Raw genomic sequence first — 24,329 nt, 5'->3', positions numbered from 1 at the left:
AACCAAAAAAAAAAATACTATAAATAAATTTTGTTCTGTAGCAGATTTTTTTAAAATCATATGTAAACAGAGATTGAAAACAGTTTCGCCTGTCATCTGTTTCGTAAAGATAAATGTGTTCAATACAACCGGAATTCTGGTAACAAATGGCACCGTTTCAACAGTCCTCTCGGATTTTCGACTAACATTATAGTCCAATATCATGTTAACCGTAAAATTCATCATACGTGCTTAAGGAACCAATCCATTGCTACATATCCATACTTAATGAGAAACTTGAAAAGGAAAAATTAGGGAGGGCTCAGATTTTGAAACAGTAATGGCAGTAGATGTAACAAGGAACACGCATAGTTCGGTTCTTATGTTTACTTCCAGTCCAGATGGAGCAATTGAATAAAGTATTTTTGAAGATAAAAGATAGACCAGAGATTGAGACAAAATCTACATTTTGCATCCAGAAAATATATTTTCTTCATGAAAAACTATAGAAAATGAATAGTTCTTACTCCGTTATTAATCCGAACAATGAGCACTATCATCCCTGTACTTTTTCAAAATACTCCCTTATTTGAAACATAAATTTAATTGTCAATGACTATCTTTTCATTTTCAATTTTAAGAGAAATGGTTCTCATATAAATATAAATTTTATGCATAGCTGTGGAACTGCGGCGGTTCCCGCTCGTCACATATATTCGCGATACGTTCCTTCAATACATTACCCATAAAAGAACATATGATACGATACTTCGTACAAAATGCCTAACGCCGAATACTCGATTTATAAACTGAAATTTTATTATATTTTTTATAGGCAAACCGAAGATTTTATCGTGAATTTATACAAAGTGATTGTACTTTATGTAATATTTCGGTTTTGTTTTATAAGATTTTATAGTATGAGTTTTCTTGGGTTCTGTAGTCCTCAAGGGATCCTGATAACTTCAAACTTGACTCTAATTACGCTTTAACTATTTCAGTGATTGGTGATATGTTTATGAGAACTGTATGGACTACCCTAAAATTTTGATTGTGGTTGTGATATAAATGTACCGCAAAAGTATAAACGGGTTTTATTTCTACATATTTTGGCCATAACTACCTATAAATACTTTTTTAGGGGAGACTAAAGGCACGCCCTAATAAAAAAAAAGTTTTTAAAATTGTTATTGTGATTCAAAATGTAAAGAAGTTCACAATTTATAATTCTCAATTTGAACTGGTCGTAAATAATAGCTCGTTTTAGAATCAAATGGAGTTTAGCAGAGTACAATGTGGATTACAGGGCGCTCTCGCCGGGTCCGTGTAAAATCGCCAATGCCATGGATTGAGGCGATGTCCACATCACAATTGGATACTCAAATACCTAATACAAATTTACTTTTGATTTATTTAACTGATTAGAAACTTATACTTTTAAGAGCGTAAAATAATATAGGCTCTGAAGCTAGTGAAGTGATTTAATTAAGCAAAAGAAAAGATGAGAAATTTAGTAGGTATTAATCAGAAATATTTGATCACCCGCATGTATCATTCTACAGCAACTATTATAAAGACAACGTGATAGTAGTAAATACAGATGCCTACGAGGTCCACGTAAGTAGTGGTTATTATTAGTTTGGGTAAATTATTGGTTAGTTTGCATATAGCCTCATATACATATACGTAATAAATTCCTCTGAATAGGGTATAAAAGTAGCTACTCAATATTTTCTAAAATAAAACCAGTTGTTTCTTGACAAACGATAATTACTCTTATTGTTTTTTTTAGCTTCAGGTCCCATATTGAGTGTAAGCAGTAATAAGCATTTGGTCTGTTTGTTTGTTTACATTTGTTGCAAGCCATTGTTTACCAAGTGTTCAAGTTAAGCCCGCAAGGGTGGCAATGACCAGGCTAACAAAAGTCTTAAACAGAATGTAATGAAATAAATGTATGGCATTATTTAAAATATTTAATTGATTAAAATTGCAAATCCAAATTTCACGTCACATACATAGTTCATACAAATGTATAATCATCGAATAATTTTAATTTATTAGAATTTATTTATTATGCTTTTCGACGGGTGACATAAGGAGCAAATATCAAAAAGCTCTACAATGTACAATCTTTGATTTTTTGATATGCCTTGATATTCAGCTAATAAGTTAGTGTTTTCTGAGAGATATATTTCTATACTTCTCTACACTAGAGGTTACAGTAGGTTTAGGCGGACGGACCCTAGGCCCCTAAGCAGTTTAATGCAACTGGAAATGCGCAAAGATGAGTCTCCATGTTGTTTAGGTTCTATTGACTTTCTTATACTATGGTATGTCGTTGTTTTGTTTATGTTCCCGCAGATTACTACGCATGCATCACCCGGCATAATGCTAGCATCGACGAGCCATGCAAAGCGGCCATAGGCCCATATTTCAGGATGCAACTGCAACGATATTTCATAACGATGATTCGTGTACATACAATGATTAAAATTAACGGGATTATCATGATTAGGTACTCTCGAAAATGTGGATAAATTAATTATGTTGCTAGTTATTAGTTTAGACACAATGAAATAGGTACCTACGTATTTGGGAAATAAATTATATATATCTATAAAAATAGGTATATTTCATAAATATTAAAAGGGTAGGGAATAAATAATAATCTGCTTCGGAATTAATTTGCTATGGTGTTTTTCAAAAACAACGATGTTTTGTGCACACTAAAACAATATATATAACTTGGTGGTAAATCCTCTAAAAATGTGATAAATTCAGCATAAGCGTAGCATATTTTCAGTCGCAACATTTAAACCTTAGTAAAACACAATCAAAAAGTATATCAAAGCAAAAATTGTTTAAAAATTTGGATGTAAATAAACAAATACTAATATTTAAGCAGTTTTGTATTCAACTACCTTCAAATTATAAGAGAAGCTTGCCTGTTCACCTTAATAATGATAAATGAGTTTTGGATTCTAAAAACATTACTCTACCGTTTTGTTCACGAACTTTGAAGCTAATTACAGAGGGTTCCCGTCAGATCATTATGTAATAAAGTAGCTACCATTATTTGGCTATTACAAAACCTCCCTTATCTCCCGCTGTCAGATCCTGGTTAATAATAACTTGCATCCCAAATATTCTAAAAATAAAACACGTGTAGAGTTAGAAAAAAAAAGGGTTTTTACTTATTATTTTAGGTAAGTTAGTTTTTTAAAATTATTAGATAATTTCGATCTTCGATTCTATGATCAACTTACGGATGTGTGTATTTGTACCAATTTATATATTTCGTACTAAGTGATGGAATAAAATATAGGCAATATAAAATATATAGCTTACTCTATCAATCTAGTAACACCAGTTCAAACTAATAAAGGTTTTTTATCATCGGTCGATCTAAAGTCCATGAGAAAAAATGGTCTTTATATGTATGTTTCAAAAGGCTAGTGCTAAAATCTCGGATACAAGATTTATTTTCATCTGTTTAGATTAATCGTCTCGGACTCTCAGTATCTCTCTTCGATTCAATTTAAGTTGATTTGTTCATTTCGTACAGTGAAAAGGTTCGCAATCCCTTTGCGAATAGTTAATGCCTCTTCGAGGGTTCAATTTATTTTTGACCTTCTGAAATCGAGTCACTTGAAAAACAATTGATGGAGCTAGAAGTTTTCTATATCTAGAACATAATAGTAAACTATTAGGTATTCAAGATTGTTTGAGAAACAATAAAGTGATTGATTGTAAGTGATTTGTTTCTTTTATAATATGTTTATTTGATTATTCTTGTTACTGTGTAAATTTCTATGCAATAAAGATATTAGGTACAAACAAACAAACAAAGTTGGTCTATTCTTTATCAGGTTGCTTTATTCAGGATGGAGTCGCCTTGTACATCTGCAGCGAAAGTTGAGTACATACATACATGGGGATATAGACGTGATTATATCACGTCTATATCCCCTGTGGGGTAGATAGAGCCAACATTCTTGGAAATACTGATAGGCCACGTTCAGCTGTTTGGATTACTGATAGAATTGAGATTCGTATAAAGTGACAGGTTGGTAGCGGCGACATCAATGAAAAAGAGATGGAGTAGTCGTATTTTTTTTTCTATTAGTGACGGGAAACATACGACACAAGAAAATTGAGTGCCATTATGTAATCTGCTGAATTTGATCATCCCTAATCGCGTCATGAAAAACAAAAATATTATGTTTCAAATGTTGTTGTTTTTACTAAACATTCTAAAGTATAAATCTTTTTCCAATCAAATAATTTTTATTCCTTTTTTACCACATTATGCAAAGCAAGTAATGCAACAACATAAAATTTCTACATTCAATCAGAAGCTAAACTCCTTCCCTCATTTCATAAAATTTTAAAATGTGGTAATTCTACTATTTAACTTTGTATTCACAGTGAGCTTACCGTTTTGGGACCGAAAATGGTTCTTCTTGTTAAGTTTCGTATTTAAAATCGTAATTTTTTATGATCCCTCGATTCTGTTAGCCCAGATGACTCGGCAATTTACGAGACTTTGAAAGTCTTTAAATTTTAATACGGATCTCTTAGGTGCAGTTTAAACCACAGTCTACGTGTTAATGTCTTCATCGTAGAATTAATCCAACCAGATGGGATATTAAAACGTATACACCGTTTGTGCTAACTGCTTCTCTCCATGTGTTGAATGTAAAAAGTTATATACATATAATTACGTCTTTATCGCTTACGTGGTAGATGTAAAAGGTATCAGATACAAATGGAGCAAGAAAACTTTTAAAATATTATTGGCTCTGTCTACCCTATAAAAAATAAATATACGACAACATCTATTGATGGAAAATTTATAATTTTAGATAAAGATTATGGGCTAGCAACAATTTAATGGCGGAATTAAGATTCAGATATGTTGTTAGTCGTCAAATGATTCAGCTGTTAAAATAATAGGTCAAATATAAAGTGTATGTGCCTAATATATGTTCTTTCTTTGCTACCACACCAGTATGCAATGTAATAAAAGCTATCTATCAACACCTCGGAAGCAAAAGTTTATGACATAGACGTTTGACACGAACACTCTCGAGAGAGATTCATCTGGCTCAAAGGGGAAACTTTGGAACCTTTCGCCCTATATAAGTACAACAAAACATTCTCTTTGTAAACAAAATTAGTCTTGCGACAATCGTTTGCTTTATTTAATTTTGCATACACATACATATAATCACGTCTATCACGTTTATATCCCTTGATATTGAGGGTTGACATAGCCAAAAATTTGAAAAGACTGATAGGCTACGTTCCGCTGTTTGGTTAATGATAGAATTGAGATTAAAATAGCTATTTTATCTCATTTGAGTAACAGACGTCTTTCATAAATAAAAAAATAATATTTCAATACATAAATATAAATGAAATTTCCTTCAATAATTTTCATTTTAATTAAACCGAAGTCATGAGGCGACTGTCTGACTTTTTAAAATGTACGTGCTCACGGTTTTTCATAATTTTATTGTGCTTCATTTGTGAGTCATCATTACGCGGAATGAAAACACTCGCGATGGTTTATTTGCAGTTCCTTCATTTTTATCTATTTTTCATATAAATTTAATGACTGAAAAAACTGAGTTCTGAACTCAGTTTTTTAAAGAAAGTATTACGAGAGTATAACAATTAACTGTCACTATCTCAATCTGAATATATGTATCATTAACCCAACCAAACGAATCTGGGCTCTTTGATTCTGTTGGCTAAGTATAGTATACTCAGTAAGCAATATAGAAGTATTTCTACAAAAGTGTGAACAAATTATTATTTTATCTTTGGAATAGAGGTTCACAACATACCGGAGATAATGGGAACACTCCAATGCGTTGTACTTATGTACACTTTTAACCGTAATGGGAAACTCGTGAGAAGAATTTGGGGCTGTCCAAATGGTAATCTGAGGGTGCTTTATTGACAAGAGGGGTTAACTCAACATTGTTAGGTTATGTTGCTCCCTATCCGCATTGCGGGTCAAACAGCTACTAGCTACGACGATTGGATTATGAAGGTAAGGTTTATTGTGACAAATGTATTTTTGAAACAGAGAAAAAGTTTGAGAATAAATACTGGTTGGTAAGAAAAAGTAAAAATAATTTGTACTTTTATTTATAGAATCAATTTAACAAACAATCTATGAAATAATGCTTAAAATATTATAATTATGTTTGACTTTTGATTTTATAAATTTTGGGACAGAGTTTTAGGTTCAAATTGAATTAAATCACGCTTTTTCATTTAATTAACTTTGCGTTATACCACCAACGCGATACTGAATTGATTAAATTTGAAACAGTGAGAAAAGTAGACATGCAGATGTAAGAAATTTGTACCGGACCAAAATACCCGGGCAAAAACCTATTTTTAGATATTTTGAGATAGAAAATATACAAACATAAATAAACATACAAAGCCAAAAGTCTTAATAAAGACTGAAGTTGGAATTGTGATACGAATAATGACAGGTTGCTAGCCTATCGCCACAAGAAGCATTAGAAGTTTATTATTAGCCTTACCCTTAGTTGCTTTTTACAACATTCTTGGCAACTTGGGTAAACTTATGCTGTAGTTGCTTCTATTCATTATTTAAAGTGACGGAAACCACACGGCACTTGAAAATGTTGAAAATATACTCGTAAAGCAAATGAGGGTCGACGGTCAGTAATGGTCTTGACATAACAGTTAATAAAGCAAAATTGTGGAATGAGCGTAATCATCACAAAATGTACCGTAGTTAAATTAAAACATTTCTGTGCTCTATAATTAATTATTTCTTTAATACGCGAGCGCAGCTGCGGGCGTACTCTAGTATTAACATATATAAAAACACGCCTTTTCTCAGAGGAAGATCAGTTATTCCCTGATATATCGTAGAAATTGCTATGGCATACCTGGATTATAAAAATTCGTTTTTCTTATGTTTTCAAAGTAGAGAAAATCTTAAAGGTAGGTAATAAAACAGTAGCTAGTAAATGATTATATCCTAAGCAACACTAATAAAATGGGGGTTTTATTAGCTCTGTAATGGACATGTTAGTCTGCAGGTTAACATTAACGTAAGTATACTTCTTTCTTTCTTAATTAGTGAATCCTAGAATCCATTATAATAGAATAACCATACATTTTAGATTACTGTGGCTACTTCAAGTGTCAGTTGCCATCAAACAAATCACAGTGAGAATACGACTCCTATCTCGGCGCGTATGCTAAATCGCGCAACCAAAGATTTTATGGATTGGAGCATAAATATAACCTCTCAACATTGACAAAGCCGCGATTCCCTCCCTAGGCATAACACCTAGCCTGGCGGAAGATCTTCCCTTTGTTGGCGATAAAGTCCTATCTGAAACATTTTATGGATATCTGTGGATGTGATATAAACGACACGAACAAATAAATTTGGAACAATAACCAAAGGTCAGCCTAACCCTAAACCGAGCTTACATGAACAGAGTTATGAATGTGGATGAAACGAAAGAAGTTAATATGGCTACTGGAAAGATCTGATCTGAAAGTCTCTGCTTAACCCTCAGGGAAAGACGTGTGATTTTAAAGTATGTATAATAACTGAAGAAAATACCTTGAATGTGCAAAACAATATTACTAAGCAGTCGTTACCCCTTTCTGTATAATACGCAGATAACAAGCTATGAAGCGTTAATGGGGATGGGAGTGTTTGCACTGATTATTATAATGTACTCCAAAGACCTTTTCAGATGTTCGTTACGTAGCAGAAAATTTAATTAATTTTATTCACGTGTGTGATTTTATTAATATAGCAATGAGATAAGATGGTTTCGGTTATAATGGGTGAGCTGTAAACAGTATCGTAGTAGAAAGATTTAAATTCATTGTTTTCTTTTATTAAATTAAATAAGATATTACTTTCAATAAAAAAAAATGAAAAGTATTGATATTTTCAATTCATAGTTTTGGCTCATACATACGAGGCACAGCGTCTTTCTAGCTTAGGTTGGATCCTTGCACTTTGTCTAATCGTATTCAAGTAATTAATATAATTTATTTTCCTTTATGGCATAAATTAACAGCTTATTAATACTTTTGTCTTGTTTCTTATAATTATATTGTTGTTCAAGATATGTAAACAAGCCCTTATGTTCGGGGTCGGTTCAGGTATCATTAAAAATTACTGTCTGTTTTAGACGTGTATCAGCAAAACATACCCGATTTATTTTAAAATCTTATGTCAGCTATAATTTTGATTTGATTTTTATATTATGAGCATGGACTTTAACAACAAATACTTTACTTCAAGTATATAATACAATACTTTTTTGGTTTGAGCTAATTTTATACCACAATTAACACAAAAAACCTGCTTCATATAACTCAGTTTGTCAATTAATAACATTAAAAAAAAACATATGTCGTGTTACAACTACTCTCTGTCCAAAACCAAATAATTCTGTACGTTAAAACCGCACATAGATTGCTCAGGCTCCAGCATAGGTATATTGCCAATATACAAGCACTTTTCACATTTTTTTTTAACTTCTAACAAAATGTTTCAGCGGATTGCGTTCAGGCCTTTTAGTGCACGAAAACTGAGGGGATATCGCAGAATTTATTGAACTTTTACGAGTTGCACTGCTTTTTGGAGTTTTGTTTGCTATGGTTTGAGTTAAGGCGTACGTAAGAATAAAAAAATCTAGCTTAGAAATTGGTTGCCGTGTAAAAAAGCACAATTGTTAAGTTAATTGATGATAGTTTATAATTAAAGAGGCTTTAATTAAAACCATCTGTATCAAACTCGGCAATAAGTCAGACTAGATAGTAGACAAACATGACATAATAATACTCTTTTAATTTTTTGGTTATTATGGCTATTCTTGTTTATCCAAACAGTTAAAAGAAGGGTGTTAAATGATGCAGTGAGTGAAATAAAATCGTAAATTTGCCCAAGAAAGTTTCCCCCGGGTAAAATTATGTAAATTAGGTACAACCAAATAATTATTCAAGCCTAAGATAATTAAAGCATTTCTTTCAACAAAATTGTTTGGTTTTTTACAAAGTACTTAAACTTCCTTGTACAAATTAATAACAACTTTTTATTTTTAAGGGGTAAATGTAATTTTTTTCGTTAACTTATTATAAAGGTAACAGCAATATCATATCAATATATAAATTAGTACCTATTTATTCCCTTTTCGTATGATTGCATTTTCCTATTTGGGACCTCAGTAAATTGTTACGTTCAGCTAATTGATAAAATTCACTTCACATTCAATTTCACTGCATGGGTATTATAAAGTAAAGTATATATTCTCTGTAGGTATGTATGCGCTGATTTCGGAAAGCTGTGACCGGGTTTGGTTCGGTTTGAAGTTTTGGAAAGAAAATTATCGGAGGAAAGATTATTTCGATAAATACTACCCATGTGAAGCCGGGTAGGGTCGTCAGTCTCTGGAAAATTGGCCTGATCGTAATATATAACATATAACGATCAGGCCTATTTTCCAGAGATTTAATCCACATCCCTTCATATATACAGCCTACGTTCTTCTTTTTTACCATAACTACCTATCTACATTCACGAATCGTTCCATGAAAAGTAGGAATGTGACACCTTATCACGTGAATGTGACATAAAAAATTGACCATTACGACTTCGGTATGAAAAAACAATACGGTTCTTTTTAATACGTCTCAAAAATATGTATAGGTTAAGCAACCAAATTGTGAAGAACCGTATGTAGTAAGGACTAAGAAGAAATAGGGTATCAATATTATTTTACAATGTTCTTCAGTATGAAAATTTTGTTTCGTGATATCAATATATGCAATTATCACGTTGCAGATTCTCTCTAACTGTTGTTATTCCCAACAGCGACATAGAACGTCTGATTAGTGTATTGTATTGATTCATCACAGAGTCAATGAGATTATCAATAGAGATGAATGTAGCGTATAGAATAGTTGTTTAATTTTCGTGACTTTAGATAAACACTCATTTGCGACATGACTTCAACACATAAACATACACACATATACACTACATATATATCCTTTACGGGATAGACAGAATTATATATAGTATAGCTTAATTGATGGAATTAAGATTAAGAGATAATAAATTGTAACTTAAGGGTATCAAAGCCTATAACTACTTTATTATTATGAAAATTTCTGAAGCAACTCACATGACAGTCACCGGGACGTAAGTTGATTTTACGAAAGGACTATTGTATGTCTCCATTGAGTGAGGACATAAACTAACAAAATAGGGAATATTGGAAAGGGAAAGGACGACCTTGAAAGTATCATGCGATTCCCAGCACCAACAGAAAAAAGATTGGGATCTTCATTTCTTTCCCATGAATATCGTTAAAGGCAACTAAAGGATAGGCTTATAAGGGAAATCTAATTAAGTGCATACATAATATGTTTGTAAACACGGCTAAGGAGATATTTGGGCAACATCCCATTACCAATGCAGGCGAGGTGGCATAGCTTTCTCTTGAGTCCACCCATAGACCAAATAATTCACCTGTACATCATACTAGAGTCGACCTCTTTGCGTATTCGAAGTCCTTTTCCTGTATAATATATCTCTTTCATCTGTCTTTGTCGCTGAATTTCCGGATGTGGGAACATAATAAAACGACCCGGAATGCCGACATATTGGTGAAAGACGAAGAATGATAGGAAATAAGAAATGTAATTTACTGCCAATGGTCTCGAGGCGGACTTCATATTGGGTGTTAGCGGTCATTTTTCTAATATTTTGGTTGTCGTTCTTTTGTTTTTGCTTTATTTCTAGCAGATCTATATGTGCATACGTACATGACTACCTCTATATTACTTGCGGGATAGACAGAGCCAAGAGTGTCGAAAAGACTGAAAGGCCACGTTCAGCTGGCTTTAAGATGAAATCGAGATTCAAATAGTGACAGGTTGCTACTCCGTCACCTTCAAGAGGAATAACAATTTTATAAGTTTTTCTTAGTCAGTTTTCGTGATTTCCGTGGAAAAGATATGGAAAGGTTATGTATATGGATACATGGATGTAATCATATCTATGTCCCTAATGGGGTAGGTAGAACCAAAAATACCGACAATCCTTGAAGACCACGTTCAGAAATGAGATTCAAATATTGAGAGATTGCTAGCTTATCGCCTAGACGAAAAAACCCAAGTTTGACATACATACATACATAAAATTACACCTCTTTCCCGGAGGGGTAGACAAAGAACTCATCTTTCCACTCGCCACGATCTCGGCATATTTCTTTCGCTTCATCCACATTCATAATTCTCTTCAAGCTGTTTCGGACCTGTTTTTTTTTTGTGGATGTGTTGCCTTAATTTGATCAAGGTACGTTCATCTAGGCCTTCCCACTCCAACCTTTCCATTCACATTCTCCTTGTATAGTTGTTTAGTCAATCTGTTTTCATTCATCCCCTTCGCATGAGCAAACCACCTTAATATCCTTACTATACCCTCTTTTATTCCTATTACTATATCTTCAACAACACCACAACATTCCTTTTTCACGCTGTTTTTGACTTTTAAAATCTGCATGAAAAGAAAAAGACCTGGAATAATTTTAATGTTCCCTTTTTTAAACTATTTGAAATGTTTTGTTTATCGGAGACAGAATAAATTTTATAACTGAATGCGATAATAAATTCGCCACAAAATAGATAATGGACGAACATCTTACGAAAAAAAAATACAGCTATCAAGTTATGAAAAAGCACAGTCATAACGAGGTATGAGTCTCGGAAAACTGATACTAAAACCGATGTTGCCATTTATCAAAAAAGAACCCACATAGAGGATAAGGATTGAAAAATATCCTGCTATTAATTTAAGGCCATACTATCTTTTTTAGTAATAGCGCGGTAACAACAAGCTATTTTCTTCATTTCCCGAGTGTTGCTTACATAAAATGAAAGCCAGATGGTGTTGCCAGAATAGAATTAATTTCTTCCTATAGTAACGTTTATTTCCACGAATCAATTATATCGGTGAGTGCTGTATTTAATGTGGTTGAGACGATTTGGGAGTATAATAAGTATATAGTTTCTGTTGGGCTTTCTTTATTTAGAAATCTATAATATTTCTAGCAAATGCTGTAAAGATAGCATGACATTTCACTTGACTTGAAAAAATTGACAAAATCTTTAGGAACGGGTTTCAAATTCACATTATTTTAATTTTAATTATAATCGCATCCTTTGACTAAAAACAATTAGACATAGACTTTTTCATTCATGTTCTTAAACCTTTCTTTATTTTCACCAAGATTTCGCTATAAATAAAAAAAAACGCCTTTAACATTATTATCATTAATATACCTAGGCAAACTAAGTTTCCATTGTGCAAGTCAGTCACATTAGAATTAAAATCAAATAAATTTACCCAAAACAAATTAACACGTCGCAAAGAAGTGACAGTTAATGAAATTTCGCCTGACACTAAAACGCCATTACAGCTGTGTATTCACTAATATAATACGTGAACAGACCCTGGAGCGTGTATTAGTCACGTCCCCGACGGCTCATAAACGCCAGACTGCACATTCGCAGTTAGAGAATTTGTCCTGTGCTTTGTTAACTGTTAAAGTTCGCTGCTAAGGATGTGGTACATGGTGCTTTTTACATGCATAATATTCCCTAGGTTTTTAAGCAGCTCTATTTAATCAGGGTTTTTCGATTATAATGTACCTGCAGTACATTTCCACTATGAAGCATAGGATCTGCTATTGGCTGGCTGGCAACGCCAAGCCAGATGTGGAGAGGGTATCATTATAATCCACAGGAGATGGGAGTCCGTGGTGTTGCAACTCACCAACGGCTTCGCCACAAGTCAACCCGCGGTGATTCATTGCATTGAGAAGGCCACTCAGTGAGTCGTGAATTCTGACGTCTAATGATAAGTATCACAAGTTTTCTTCCCCGTACACCACACATTATGCAAAATTTCATGGAGATCTGTTTTTGATTTGACTTGTATGGTTTTGATGTGAAAAACTGAAAAATAAATAAATTTATAATATTGATATGGATGGATTAAGGGATTGTTTGAACGCTAATGTGAAGTCAGTTGACTGTAGTCAAACACATTGATTTTGTGACTTCAAATATACATATTTGTCTCATTTTCCACTATCAATAGTCTTCTAAAAATCGCACCCACATTAACAAGTATGGGTACTAGGGCACTCGTTGAAAAAGTACAATACCCGTGGATTTTACCCTACATTGTCATGTGAATAGTCGAAGCCGCAGGAAAAACTACTTTTCTTATATGTAATTCTCTCCTTACTAGGTGTACATTTTGCTTAGTATTTTACTATCGTGTAAAACAGAATTTACTTGGTAGCCAACAACAACGTAAGTGCACCAAATGGATGGTAATGGCTGTGAGTCGGGTATTCTGCGATATAAATTTATAAAAATGCTATTCACTCCCCCTGCTCAATGGCACTGTCCCCAGCTAATGCAGTTTATATGAGTTTGTACTATTTCGTCCAGTTTTCATTTTATTTGCGCCACAAAGTAGCTTTGTTGGCTTTTTGTATTTATGTTTTTAGAGATTTATTTTATATAACTTTTACGCAATAGACACGAACCTTTACAAACTTTATTTGAAACTTTACATTATATGAATATCAATTCTATATGAAACCACCTAACTGAACGTGGTCTTTGAGTCCTCGAGACTGTTGGCTTTGTCTTTCTTGAAAGGATAAAGGTGTGATCTATGAATGTATTTACTTTAGATTCTTTAATTGATGTGGTTTCTAAAATAGAATTACAACAACCAACGACTAAGCTGATTTGTTTTTTATTATTATTTTTTTATAATCATTTGAGGGCGTTTGACCTCGATCTGGGATAAGCATGATGAGGCCCAAGGTAGTGACTGTAAGCTCAAATAATGCCTATCTTGCCTTGAAAATCTCCAAGTTAAATGTATCGGGGAAGATCGCCTTCATTTATGGGAAATAAATGTACCTACTAAATCATACCAACCAAGTGCCTAAATATAAAAGGTGCCATATTGAACTACCTTAAAATTAAAATAAACTGAATAAGTAAGAATTGTTATTTAAATTACTTTTAAACAAAAATGTCAGATTGCGAGTGCACCAAAAAAAGCTTTTAGAAAGTGTTTTGAAAGTTGATAGATCTGTTATAGATATTATAGATTGTGTTATAACGAATGAATAGTAAAATGAGAAATTTGATCAGTTCATACAAACCAAATCAGACAGTTGTTTCTTTTATGTATGTTACGGCATATCTCCGGTAGGAGAGCTTCGATTTTTTGAGAAATTCTTTTGTATTTAAAAACGTGGAATGTGGTCCCATAGAAATTTTGTTAAGGGCAGGTCATAAGTGTTGAACATATTATAGGGAACACCACAAAATCTACACAATAAGCTATGCAGTTAAGTTTTTAAATGACATTAATTAAAATTTTTGGTTTTTAGTATTTTTTGAAGTCATTTTTTTATATTCTATTTTGTGACAGACGCACTAAATTTATGCTACTATATTAGAAAGTTTATTTAACTACAAAGCTTCGACTTTAAACTAAGTCGGATTTTATATGACCAGATGACATCCCTTGTGTGTTACACTATCTCGCAGTCTGAAATCCTTTGCGGCCTTAGAGACGTTTTTGCATTTAAATATGCTTGAACTTCATTTAAATGCATGGGAAATTACATTGCTGGGTCTTATAATAGTAACTTTTAGTCCTGTCCAAAATTTAGTTTGAAAACTTACTTCATATGTTTTTGTGTCAGCAGTTTTGGAGATGAGAAGAAAGTAACAATTAATCTCTTATAAGATTTCGTCTGAAGGCTTTCTTACGTACATATAATTTCATCAACAATCGCCCATTTTCCGAAGAGGTAGACAGAAACTTCATCTTTTTGATTGTGACGACCTCTGCGCACTTCATTGCTTCAGTCATATTTATCAAACTTTTCATCAAAAATGATTAGTTTCTAGTACTCTTGACTCGGCCAAACCTAGACCTATAACAACTGTACATTTTGCACCTTGAAAAATCTTTCAGGTCTACAGTTGGTCTACTATTTTAACTTTAAGTGACTAAATTACTACCACACGAGTATATTCGTTATTTATTAAAAATGATAAGTGTTCACTAGTTCTGTAAGTTTGCAATGAATGACTAGTATAGATAAATAATCTGAAAAGAAATCACAAATTTTTCACAGAAAAGAAGATATTATTTGTAGTCAAATATCCTTATTTAATCAGATCGTATCGTATAAATGTATTAGGTATTGTAATTATTAGGTTTTTGGGCTCCATTCTAATAAAATACAAGATACTTAGTAAGTCCTATATTTATATTTTTGCATACTCAAAATCGTAAAAATAAGTACCGTGTTGCAGACACCATAATAAAAAAGAATAGGACCACTCCATCTTTTTCCCATGGATGGCGTAAAAGGCGACTAAGGGTAGGTTTATCTACTTGGGATTCTTCTTTTAGGTGATGGGCTTGCCACCTGTCACTATTTGAATTTTAATTCTATCATTGAGCCAAACAGCTGAACCTTTCAGTCTTTTGATGACTGTTGGCTTTGTCTGCCCCGCAGGGTATATAGATTTGATTATATGTCAAAATGATTTGCAAAGTTGCAAAATCAGCTGAATTGAATAAATTACAAAAAATAATAATAATATATATGTACGTACGTAACAAATAACATAGAGTTAACCTCAATGTGAGTTGGAGTAATATTCTAAATTAAGCTTACTCAATAGGAAAAAGAAATGAGATTTACACACCACACAATTTACATAACTTTATCACATATATTTACCATGGTTATGAGACTGTCTAAAAATTAAATGTCACGCAGAAATGTAGTAATTCTTTGAAGTGTTGCTCTCAAATATATGTACATACACATATTATTATCACGACATTTTCTTCTACAGGGAAGGCAAGGCCTAATGACCGAAGTATGAAATGCTGTTATAAAGATACAGTTTCACAGACTGAGAAGTAGCAATTTCAAAGCTGTATAGTTGGTTCAAATCTTCAAAAAGATTAAAGTTTAGTGAAAATACATCAACTCGACTAGGACTTCTACATACTAGGCTGACAAGATAAGAATTATTAATTTTGTTATCACGTATACCTTGATTCATCGAACAAGATATATTGCATAATAGTTAACTTAGGTATATTTATTACATTTGTCGTATTGAGATTGGTGACATGTTTTAATTTCAGCAACACTTTTTCACTGTTTTCGAATGAACCATACAACAAAAAAATGTTGAACATTTCTGCATTAAAATTCCATAAAATATGGATTTAAGGCTTTGTTAAAAATATAACTCTAAAATCGTTTTACTCGTTGCTCTAACAAAAATTTCCTAGAAAGTGTTATTGGATCCGTGCGTATTAAATTCTTCGTAAACAACATTTCATTTAGCTCTACTCGTACACAGAAATGCAATAGTTGTGTAATAAATGTATGTATATATAGTCGACTCCGTTGAATGCCCCAGAATACTAAAGTAGACGGCGATGAAAAAACGGAACAAAACGTTTTTAGCATAGTTTATGCGAAAAAAGATCTATTCCCTTCGCTTGAATTTGTATCCTAATATTTAGATCAGGCAAGATCCCATTTATTTTTATTACGGGCCCCATATCAGCATACGAATGTGTTACAAAAAGACCAATGAGATGTTATAACTCCAGCCATTGCTAGGGACCACTATAAATTTACTTTTATTGAAATAAAAGCAAAAAAAAAAGTAACATAGCATCACAAGCGGTTAAACGGCATTATTATGAGATCTATCATAAAATGTTATGTACGTATGTATTGCTTTTTTCATCCGTTTTCGACGTTCAGCTGTATGGTTTAATAATGAAATTAAAATTCAAATAGTGATAGTTTGCTAGCCCATCTTCAAAAAAAGGAATCTCAAGTTTTTAAGCCTTCCTCTTGATTGACTTTGAGGATCTTTCCTTCTTTTTTGATAAAGTCGTTGTATAAATATGTATGTATCACTATGTAAATCAAAGGAAACCAAGCGTAATAATGAATTAGTCCTTTTCAAGACCTACACACTACTCATATATTTAAAACCTCACCTCATGAGTAAACCGGCTATTTAAAACTTTACTTCCGCTATCTACTAGTTCGACGAATTCCATCTGATAATACCTATCAATATCCGTTTTTATCGGTAGTATAAATATCTAAATATACATATCCAAATCAGTTTTTTATCAGAGTGTGTTCGAAATTGTAATAAGTGACAATGGAAAAGGTTATCTATTTGGTTCTTGCTTTTGCTTGTAAGTATATTCTTATTTAATTGATTTATTTAATTATTTATAAATAATTATTTATTTTAAACATTTGTTTTAAGTTAGGGTTTAGTTAGGGTTGAAACAAACTAATGTTTAAACAAAAATTTTAAAACTATGCATGTCTGGCATCCGCCATAGAAATCTTGCCTTATCATAATAGCCTTTATGTATACAACAAACTAAAAATATTAAAGCTTAGAAAGTAAGCTTATGTACCAATAACATTATTTTTAAAATTTAATCTTTTAATCGTGTTTTTTTAATGTGTATCCTACCCCTTGGTACTTATATGCAGACAAGATATCTTAATCCATTAATTGTTAATTACATTATCACATCGTTCCTGTAAGCATTTAAAATGTATGAAAAATTATAATTGCTTTCGACTCTAAATTATTTTTTTTTATAGTTGCAGGCATCAATGCCATACCTGTCGACGAAGCGTCAGGAAGGATAGCTAATGGAGTTCCCGCGGGCGACCGTGCTTACCCATACGTGGTAATTATAAACTTGACATACTTAAATTACTTACACGAATTAAAAATCTCTTATCTTTTATATCCGTTACAGAGCAGACAAAACCAAAAGCCACGCTCAGCTGTATGGCTTAATGGACTTACGAGTATCATTTAAATTATAACAGGTTGCTAGCCCATCGCCTACAAAAATAATCCCAAGTTAGCCAATTCCTTAGTCGCCTTTTACGACGATGAAGAAGATGACAATTAGCCCAAAAAACTTTTTATTATGAAAATTTTACTTAAAGTCAGAAGTATTGATGCGATTATTTTTTCAGGTATCCATTCAATGGGCTACCGCAGCCAATCTCCAGCTGCAGACTAGAGGGCACATATGCGGGGGAGTCATGATAACACTACAACATCTGTTGACTGCTGGCAGTTGTACTTACACGTGGGGTGCTGGAAAGTAAGTTTGAAATACTAATAATATGTCAATTGTCTGTATATTGGGTTAAGGTTCCCCTGCAAAGGTTGTGGAAATCTGAAAGAATTCGCTTTGTGTTAACCCGAATTACCCAATCTAGGATAGGTCAGGTCAAATGCCCATGACCTCGCCTAGGCTACCATCCAAGTGCTTCTTTAAAAAAAAAAATTTCAGACCTTACTGTCCCAGATGTATACCTCACCGATTAACATACATATACTCGTAAATATAACTAAAATAAACTAAAAGACTTCATTTATTTTACTGCCGTAGTGTCACGTAGCCTTCTTTTGAAGCTCGAATACACAATACCAATCGGCCAGAAGTCAGACCATGAAACGAATGTGTGGTGATGATGCAACTAGCACTAAAGCTAAGTGAATGATAACTTATCACAATGTGATGTGATTCCTAACATTATAGAATAAGAAAACTTCTCCTGATCCCAAGTGACGAATGAGTTGTGTGGGTGGGACACTCGAATAACCTAAATAGTTCAAAATTCTTTGCTGACTTTTATCATGACAAGTCATAAGTCTAATAGAAATGAATAAGTGTAGCGATAAGATTACTTATATCATTTAGCGATTACACAGAATTTGTCATTAACGAACAATTTATTGAACAAATATAGGAATAAGAAATTATAAAAGTAATTTGAGATTTCTACCCGAACGGAACACTTATACCTACACCATTATTCTGTCGCAAACCTAATATTAAAAATGTTATACTTTTTTCTATTTCTTGATTCTTTTTGGTAGAGTTGAAGAAGTTCTAGGCAAAGCCCGGAAATAAGCTTAAACATAATATTATCTAGAAAATGCCTTGCATGGTCATACACGGGTCACCCGTAGGATCATCCCTAGCAGGTCGGATGGCCTGTGATGACTTATCATAAAGGAGAACTTTTAAATTTACATAATATAATAGTTTGTTTGTTATATCATTATTGCACAGAAAATTAAACAGGTACAAGAAATAGTCCTGGTATGTGCTCAAAATTGTTCGTTCAACAGAAATACCCATGCTTTATTTTTACCTGATATATATTCGAAATTTTGTTTCCAGTACTATAGTCCCGATAGAAGCAAATCAGTACAGAGCATTTGCCGGCGCTTCGTTACTCACCAACGATACTGTGCCAGCCCGTATAAGGCAGATCGTAAACTATACTCTGCATCCCGAGCATCTGCCAGCGCCTGCGCATCTCAACGATATCGCTGTCATGACTGTAAGTTATATGTTAATTTGTTGTGAAAATCTACATAGAATTTCCGTGTAAGGGAAATGAGACTTATTTTCAAGCTAGGCTACTAAGTAGGTGTTATTTTTGTGTAAAATTAATTACTTAAAAATGGCGGCCCTAGAGTTTTTTGAGTCATGCATGATATATGTATGTTTGTACATACATGAAGTCTACAAAAAATCTATTTTTCTTAAATTTTACTCATAAGTTAGGAATGTTCTAAATGATAAGATAATATTTTTCATTGTTATACTGATAAATGTCATCTTCAGATAACGGACCATATGCGCTTAAACTTGTCATAAAATCAATTCAGATTTGGTTGAAAATTGTTTACTGATCGAATCGACTATGACTGTAGTGCAATACATTTTATTTACTACTTAATTTTTGTCCTCGATATTGACATTTTAACAGATAGGTATGTAATATATTTAGAAAAATACTCTAAAATATGAAGTATGATGAAGAAATTCTTTGTCGATTACAGATTTTTTCACAAAGAATAAAAGGGTTTGTTCATAGCCTTTGTGACGCAGCGATAGTCCGTCTACACCTTAAAGTAAATCCCGGGTTCGAATCCCCGCTAGAGCATTGTGAGAAACGATTTTTATTGGTTTGCCCTGGGTCTTGGGCATTTATCTATAAAAGCATTTATCATAAAATATGACATCGTTAGGTTAATATTTCGTAAACAAGTCTAGAACTTACTTTGAGGCTTAGGTACTTTATCTGCGTAATTGGTCCCGTATATATTATTATTATATTATGATATAGGTAAGATATAATATATATGATAAGACATAACTTAAACTTAACCTGTTTGTAGCTTGTAAGTGCCTTCGACGCGACAGTGGTCACACCGCTGGCTTTGCCAAACAGGAACACCGCACCATCTGACAACTCTGTTTGCACTGTAGCGGGATGGGGCGCTCCACAATATTCCACAAATGTAAGTATTTCCTAAACATAATATTGGAATTAATTTTCAGGAGAAAATTTTACAACGCCATGTAATGCCATGTGGTTCCCGGCACCATTAGAAAAAAGAATAGGACCACACCATCTCTTTCCCATGGATGTCGTAAAAGGCGACTAAAGTAGACGATAGGCCTACAAACTTGGGATTCTTCTTTTAGGCGACAGGCTAGCAACCTGTCACTATTTGAATCTCAAATCTATATCATTAAGCCGAACAGCTAATCGTGGCCTATCAGTCTTTTTAAGACTTTTGGCTCTGTCTATCCCGCACGTCTATATGATTATATGTATGTATGTAGGGGGAAGTCCCGCAGTGCCGAACACCTAAGTTTAGAGGGCATTAAAAAATACGAATTGATTTCTATTAATTTATTTCACATTATTGGGTACACAACAATCATAGACATGTAAGTAAATTAACAAATAATTAACAGAATACAAATTCTTAGTGAAAATTATAGCAGGGACTTCCATCCTATGTATGAAATCCTCGTATGCAATCCTAACTCTGATTCGACATTGATCGAACGAAGTAATTCAAACGTGAATGTCCAGCTTTCTTAGCTTGTTTATGATGGAAGATTGAAGTGTAATCCTTGTTAAATTTAAAATAAGTCCGCCGGTGTAAATCATTAAAGATCTACCTTAGTAAAATATACATAATTTGACTTTTATAGTTTTTAAGAAAATGAGTATTTAAAGAATGTGAAAATACTACTTATTCTATGATTCACTTTATTACAGAATTCATCAGGCTACATTAGTTCTTACCAAATAAATCAAAATGTTCCCATTATGTTACCATTTTATGATATTGATGACAGAAACAATTTTTTCAGACACCTTCTACACAGCTCTTGTATATGACCAAGTACATTTACAACCAAGACCTTTGCATCAGTGTATACAATCCCCTCCAAGGGTACCCTAATATATTTAGTTCCATGGTATGCGCTGCGACCTATAACATTATATCTTCTGGTTGTTTTGTAAGTATCTGTTAATTTTTTTCACTATGTATGTTTGTGCCGTGTGGTTCCCGGCACCAATACAAAAAAGAATAGGAGCACTCCATCTCTTTCCCATGGATGTCGTAAAAGGCGACTAAGGGATAGGCTTACAAACTTAAGATTCTTTTTTAGGCGATGGGCTAGCAACCTATCACTATTTGAATCTCAATTCTATCATTAAGCCAAATAGCTGAACGTGGCCATTCAGTCTTTTCAAGACTGGTGGCTCTGTCTACCCCGCAAGGGATATAGACGTGACCATATGTATGTATGTGTGTTTTTTATAATATAATACTGTTGTATCTTTGTAGCTGTTGCTCGCAACTCCTTTCGTGACTAATTCTGTATTTCACATTTCCGTACGAATATTGGGAAAGAGTCTCGTTAAACTATGTAAAATTTAAACTTCGTCAACTTTTTAAATAACAATACCTATTGTTTTCTTTTTTTATTTCAGGGTGACGAAGGCAACGCCCTGGTATGTGGAAACACCTTAACAGGCATTTCATTCTTGACTGGAAATTGTGAAATAACTGCATATCCTGAGCTCTACACCAGGGTGTCCAACTACACTGACTGGATAAGAAGCGTCACGGGCTCGGCTTCTACCTTCAAGCCTGGATTCTTCACACTTTCATTGTTTGCGGTAATGCACGCAGTATTTAGAAAAATTGTGGCGTAAAAGTTTTGATGTGCTCATTCAAGAAAAAGATATTCGAGAGCTTTTAAAATTGTGCCAATCCTACATAGGAAACGTTTGTTATAAGAATAATTTAAATTTTATTTTAGTTCACAAATTTAAGTAATAGATATTCAACATTGTATGAAATTATGTCTCATTGTGGTTGCGTAACCAATTTTACTAAGACTCTATTTGTTGATACTTATGGAAAATGTTTCTAATGCTGCTTAGCATGATAAACAATGAATTTAACGTAAAACGAAATAAATATTGAATTAAGAGCAATATGTTATGAAATTTATAAATTAATCAACCTACATTATATTCCAAAAAATATATAAATATATGTATTATTTACTTAAAATGAATTTAGATATTGTTAATATTTGTTCTTGGACTTTAGTTATAATGTGATTTTCATTATCATTTATAATCAATAATCTTAATTGTCATATTACATTCACTGCCTATTAAATTATAATTAACTTTTTATCTATATTCAATTAGATAAGAGGGAATTTAATGATAAAAAAAGTGTTTTGATATAGATATAAATGTCACGTATAACTATTGACTGAAAAAAAATATAATAATTATTACAGTGACGATTTGTGTGGTAACTAGTTTTACTAAGGCGAAATTATAATCAATAATATTACATATAGGTACTTACTTCAAAGATATTCGAGCTGTTCATTAAATATATATGTAACTAGAAACAGATGAATAATGGCACTAAATAATTCCGTAAATATGATAAGAGAAGATGACTGATGAATAACCGTATGACGTTGTCAGCCATTATTTTTGTGCCAAAGCAAGCTCATAATAAAAGATTGGTTAAATGTAAGTTTTATTTCAATTAATGTTGAAATTATGTAACTTGCATTGTAAATAGTGTGATATTATCAATAAAAATGCTACTTTAAAAAAAAAATTTTTCTTCGATTCGATAGGTTCACTCAAGTTACAATTTAGCTTAAATCTTTGCAATACATGAAGGCGTAAGTTATTTTTCGCCTTTTTTAAGAGGACGGCTGCCATCAGGCAGGTAAGACTTAAATGGCAAAGGGCATAATCACCTTAAAATTTTTAGTTGTCGTTTGCTTATGTCCTTCAAAACTAATATGCTGTTCTGAGACTGGAAAAAGTAGCCTATGTTACTTAGTCTTCAGTATTTTATAAATTCCTGCAAAGCCCCTAAAACTAGCGTTAATTAAAAAAAAGACTGAAACAAATGAATACGTAATAAATTCCGCAACAATGAAATTAAGTCAACTTATCACATTTGAGGCGAAATATTTCTTACAAAGTCGCTAAAAGGTTAAAGGTGTTATAAATTTTAAGCGCGTTCATTAGTCCCTTGCATCTCTCGCCCCGGCTTTTAGGCGACGACACACGTCGGAATTTCGTAATAAGATTTCCTTAATTTAAGACTATGTCAGGCCGTTACCTGTTAAGGTCGGGAGACATGTAATATACATGCTGACCGCTAATATAAGGGTATAGTGTAGCTACATTAAATTGCTTAGGTCATTTAATAAGCATACAGAATGGGGTTTCGCTTGTATAATGAATTGTACGTACTAAGTGATGTTATCATTGGAATATTTTTTTTGTATTAAGAATTTACACAATCAAGTAAAAATAGGTATAAACTGCTTCAATATGCAGGGATCATGGCAACTAGAAAGATGTGGTCTCTGCCTATCCCTTCTGGAAAGAGGCGTGATCTATTCTTTATTTTGATGTTTTTAAATACTTTTACTGCATAAGTGCCGTTATGAAAAGAATATAAGGAAACGTAGGAATTGTCATTTTAGGTTTCTTTAAGATTGTATCAATTAATTAATTGCTCAGTAAGTTTGTCTTGTATTTAAGAATGAACTATATTAGGTTTATGTAGTATATAAAGTACGTTTCCACATCCACGTCGCTTCAATTACGTTTGTGGGCATTCAGGTCCAACAAACAAACAGCGTTGAGCCGTTGCTGTACTAATTACTGACTCATTAGCATAAGGCGCTAATCCATTGCTGCATACAATCACAATTATGCTTGTAAGTAGTTTTGTTTGTTATTCCA

At 32.9% G+C, this 24,329-nt stretch overlaps 1 protein-coding gene across 1 annotated transcript; it reads left to right on the top strand.

Moving 5' to 3' along the window:
• The first annotated feature begins 17,204 nt into the window (after positions 1-17,204).
• Positions 17,205-22,945, top strand: LOC106134745 (trypsin beta). Its single transcript, XM_013334873.2, has 7 exons — positions 17,205-17,362; positions 17,787-17,875; positions 18,174-18,304; positions 19,394-19,556; positions 20,401-20,523; positions 21,392-21,541; positions 22,020-22,945. Exons 1-7 carry the CDS (start codon positions 17,326-17,328, stop codon positions 22,242-22,244), a joined length of 918 nt encoding a protein of 305 aa, XP_013190327.2. The 5' UTR covers positions 17,205-17,325; the 3' UTR covers positions 22,245-22,945.
• Positions 22,946-24,329: the final 1,384 nt, after the last annotated feature.

The sequence above is a fragment of the Amyelois transitella genome, chromosome 9, assembly GCF_032362555.1.
Source record: "Amyelois transitella isolate CPQ chromosome 9, ilAmyTran1.1, whole genome shotgun sequence".
In the NCBI taxonomy this organism is placed as follows: domain Eukaryota; kingdom Metazoa; phylum Arthropoda; class Insecta; order Lepidoptera; family Pyralidae; genus Amyelois; species Amyelois transitella.
This window is presented reverse-complemented; position numbering and strand designations above follow the sequence as displayed.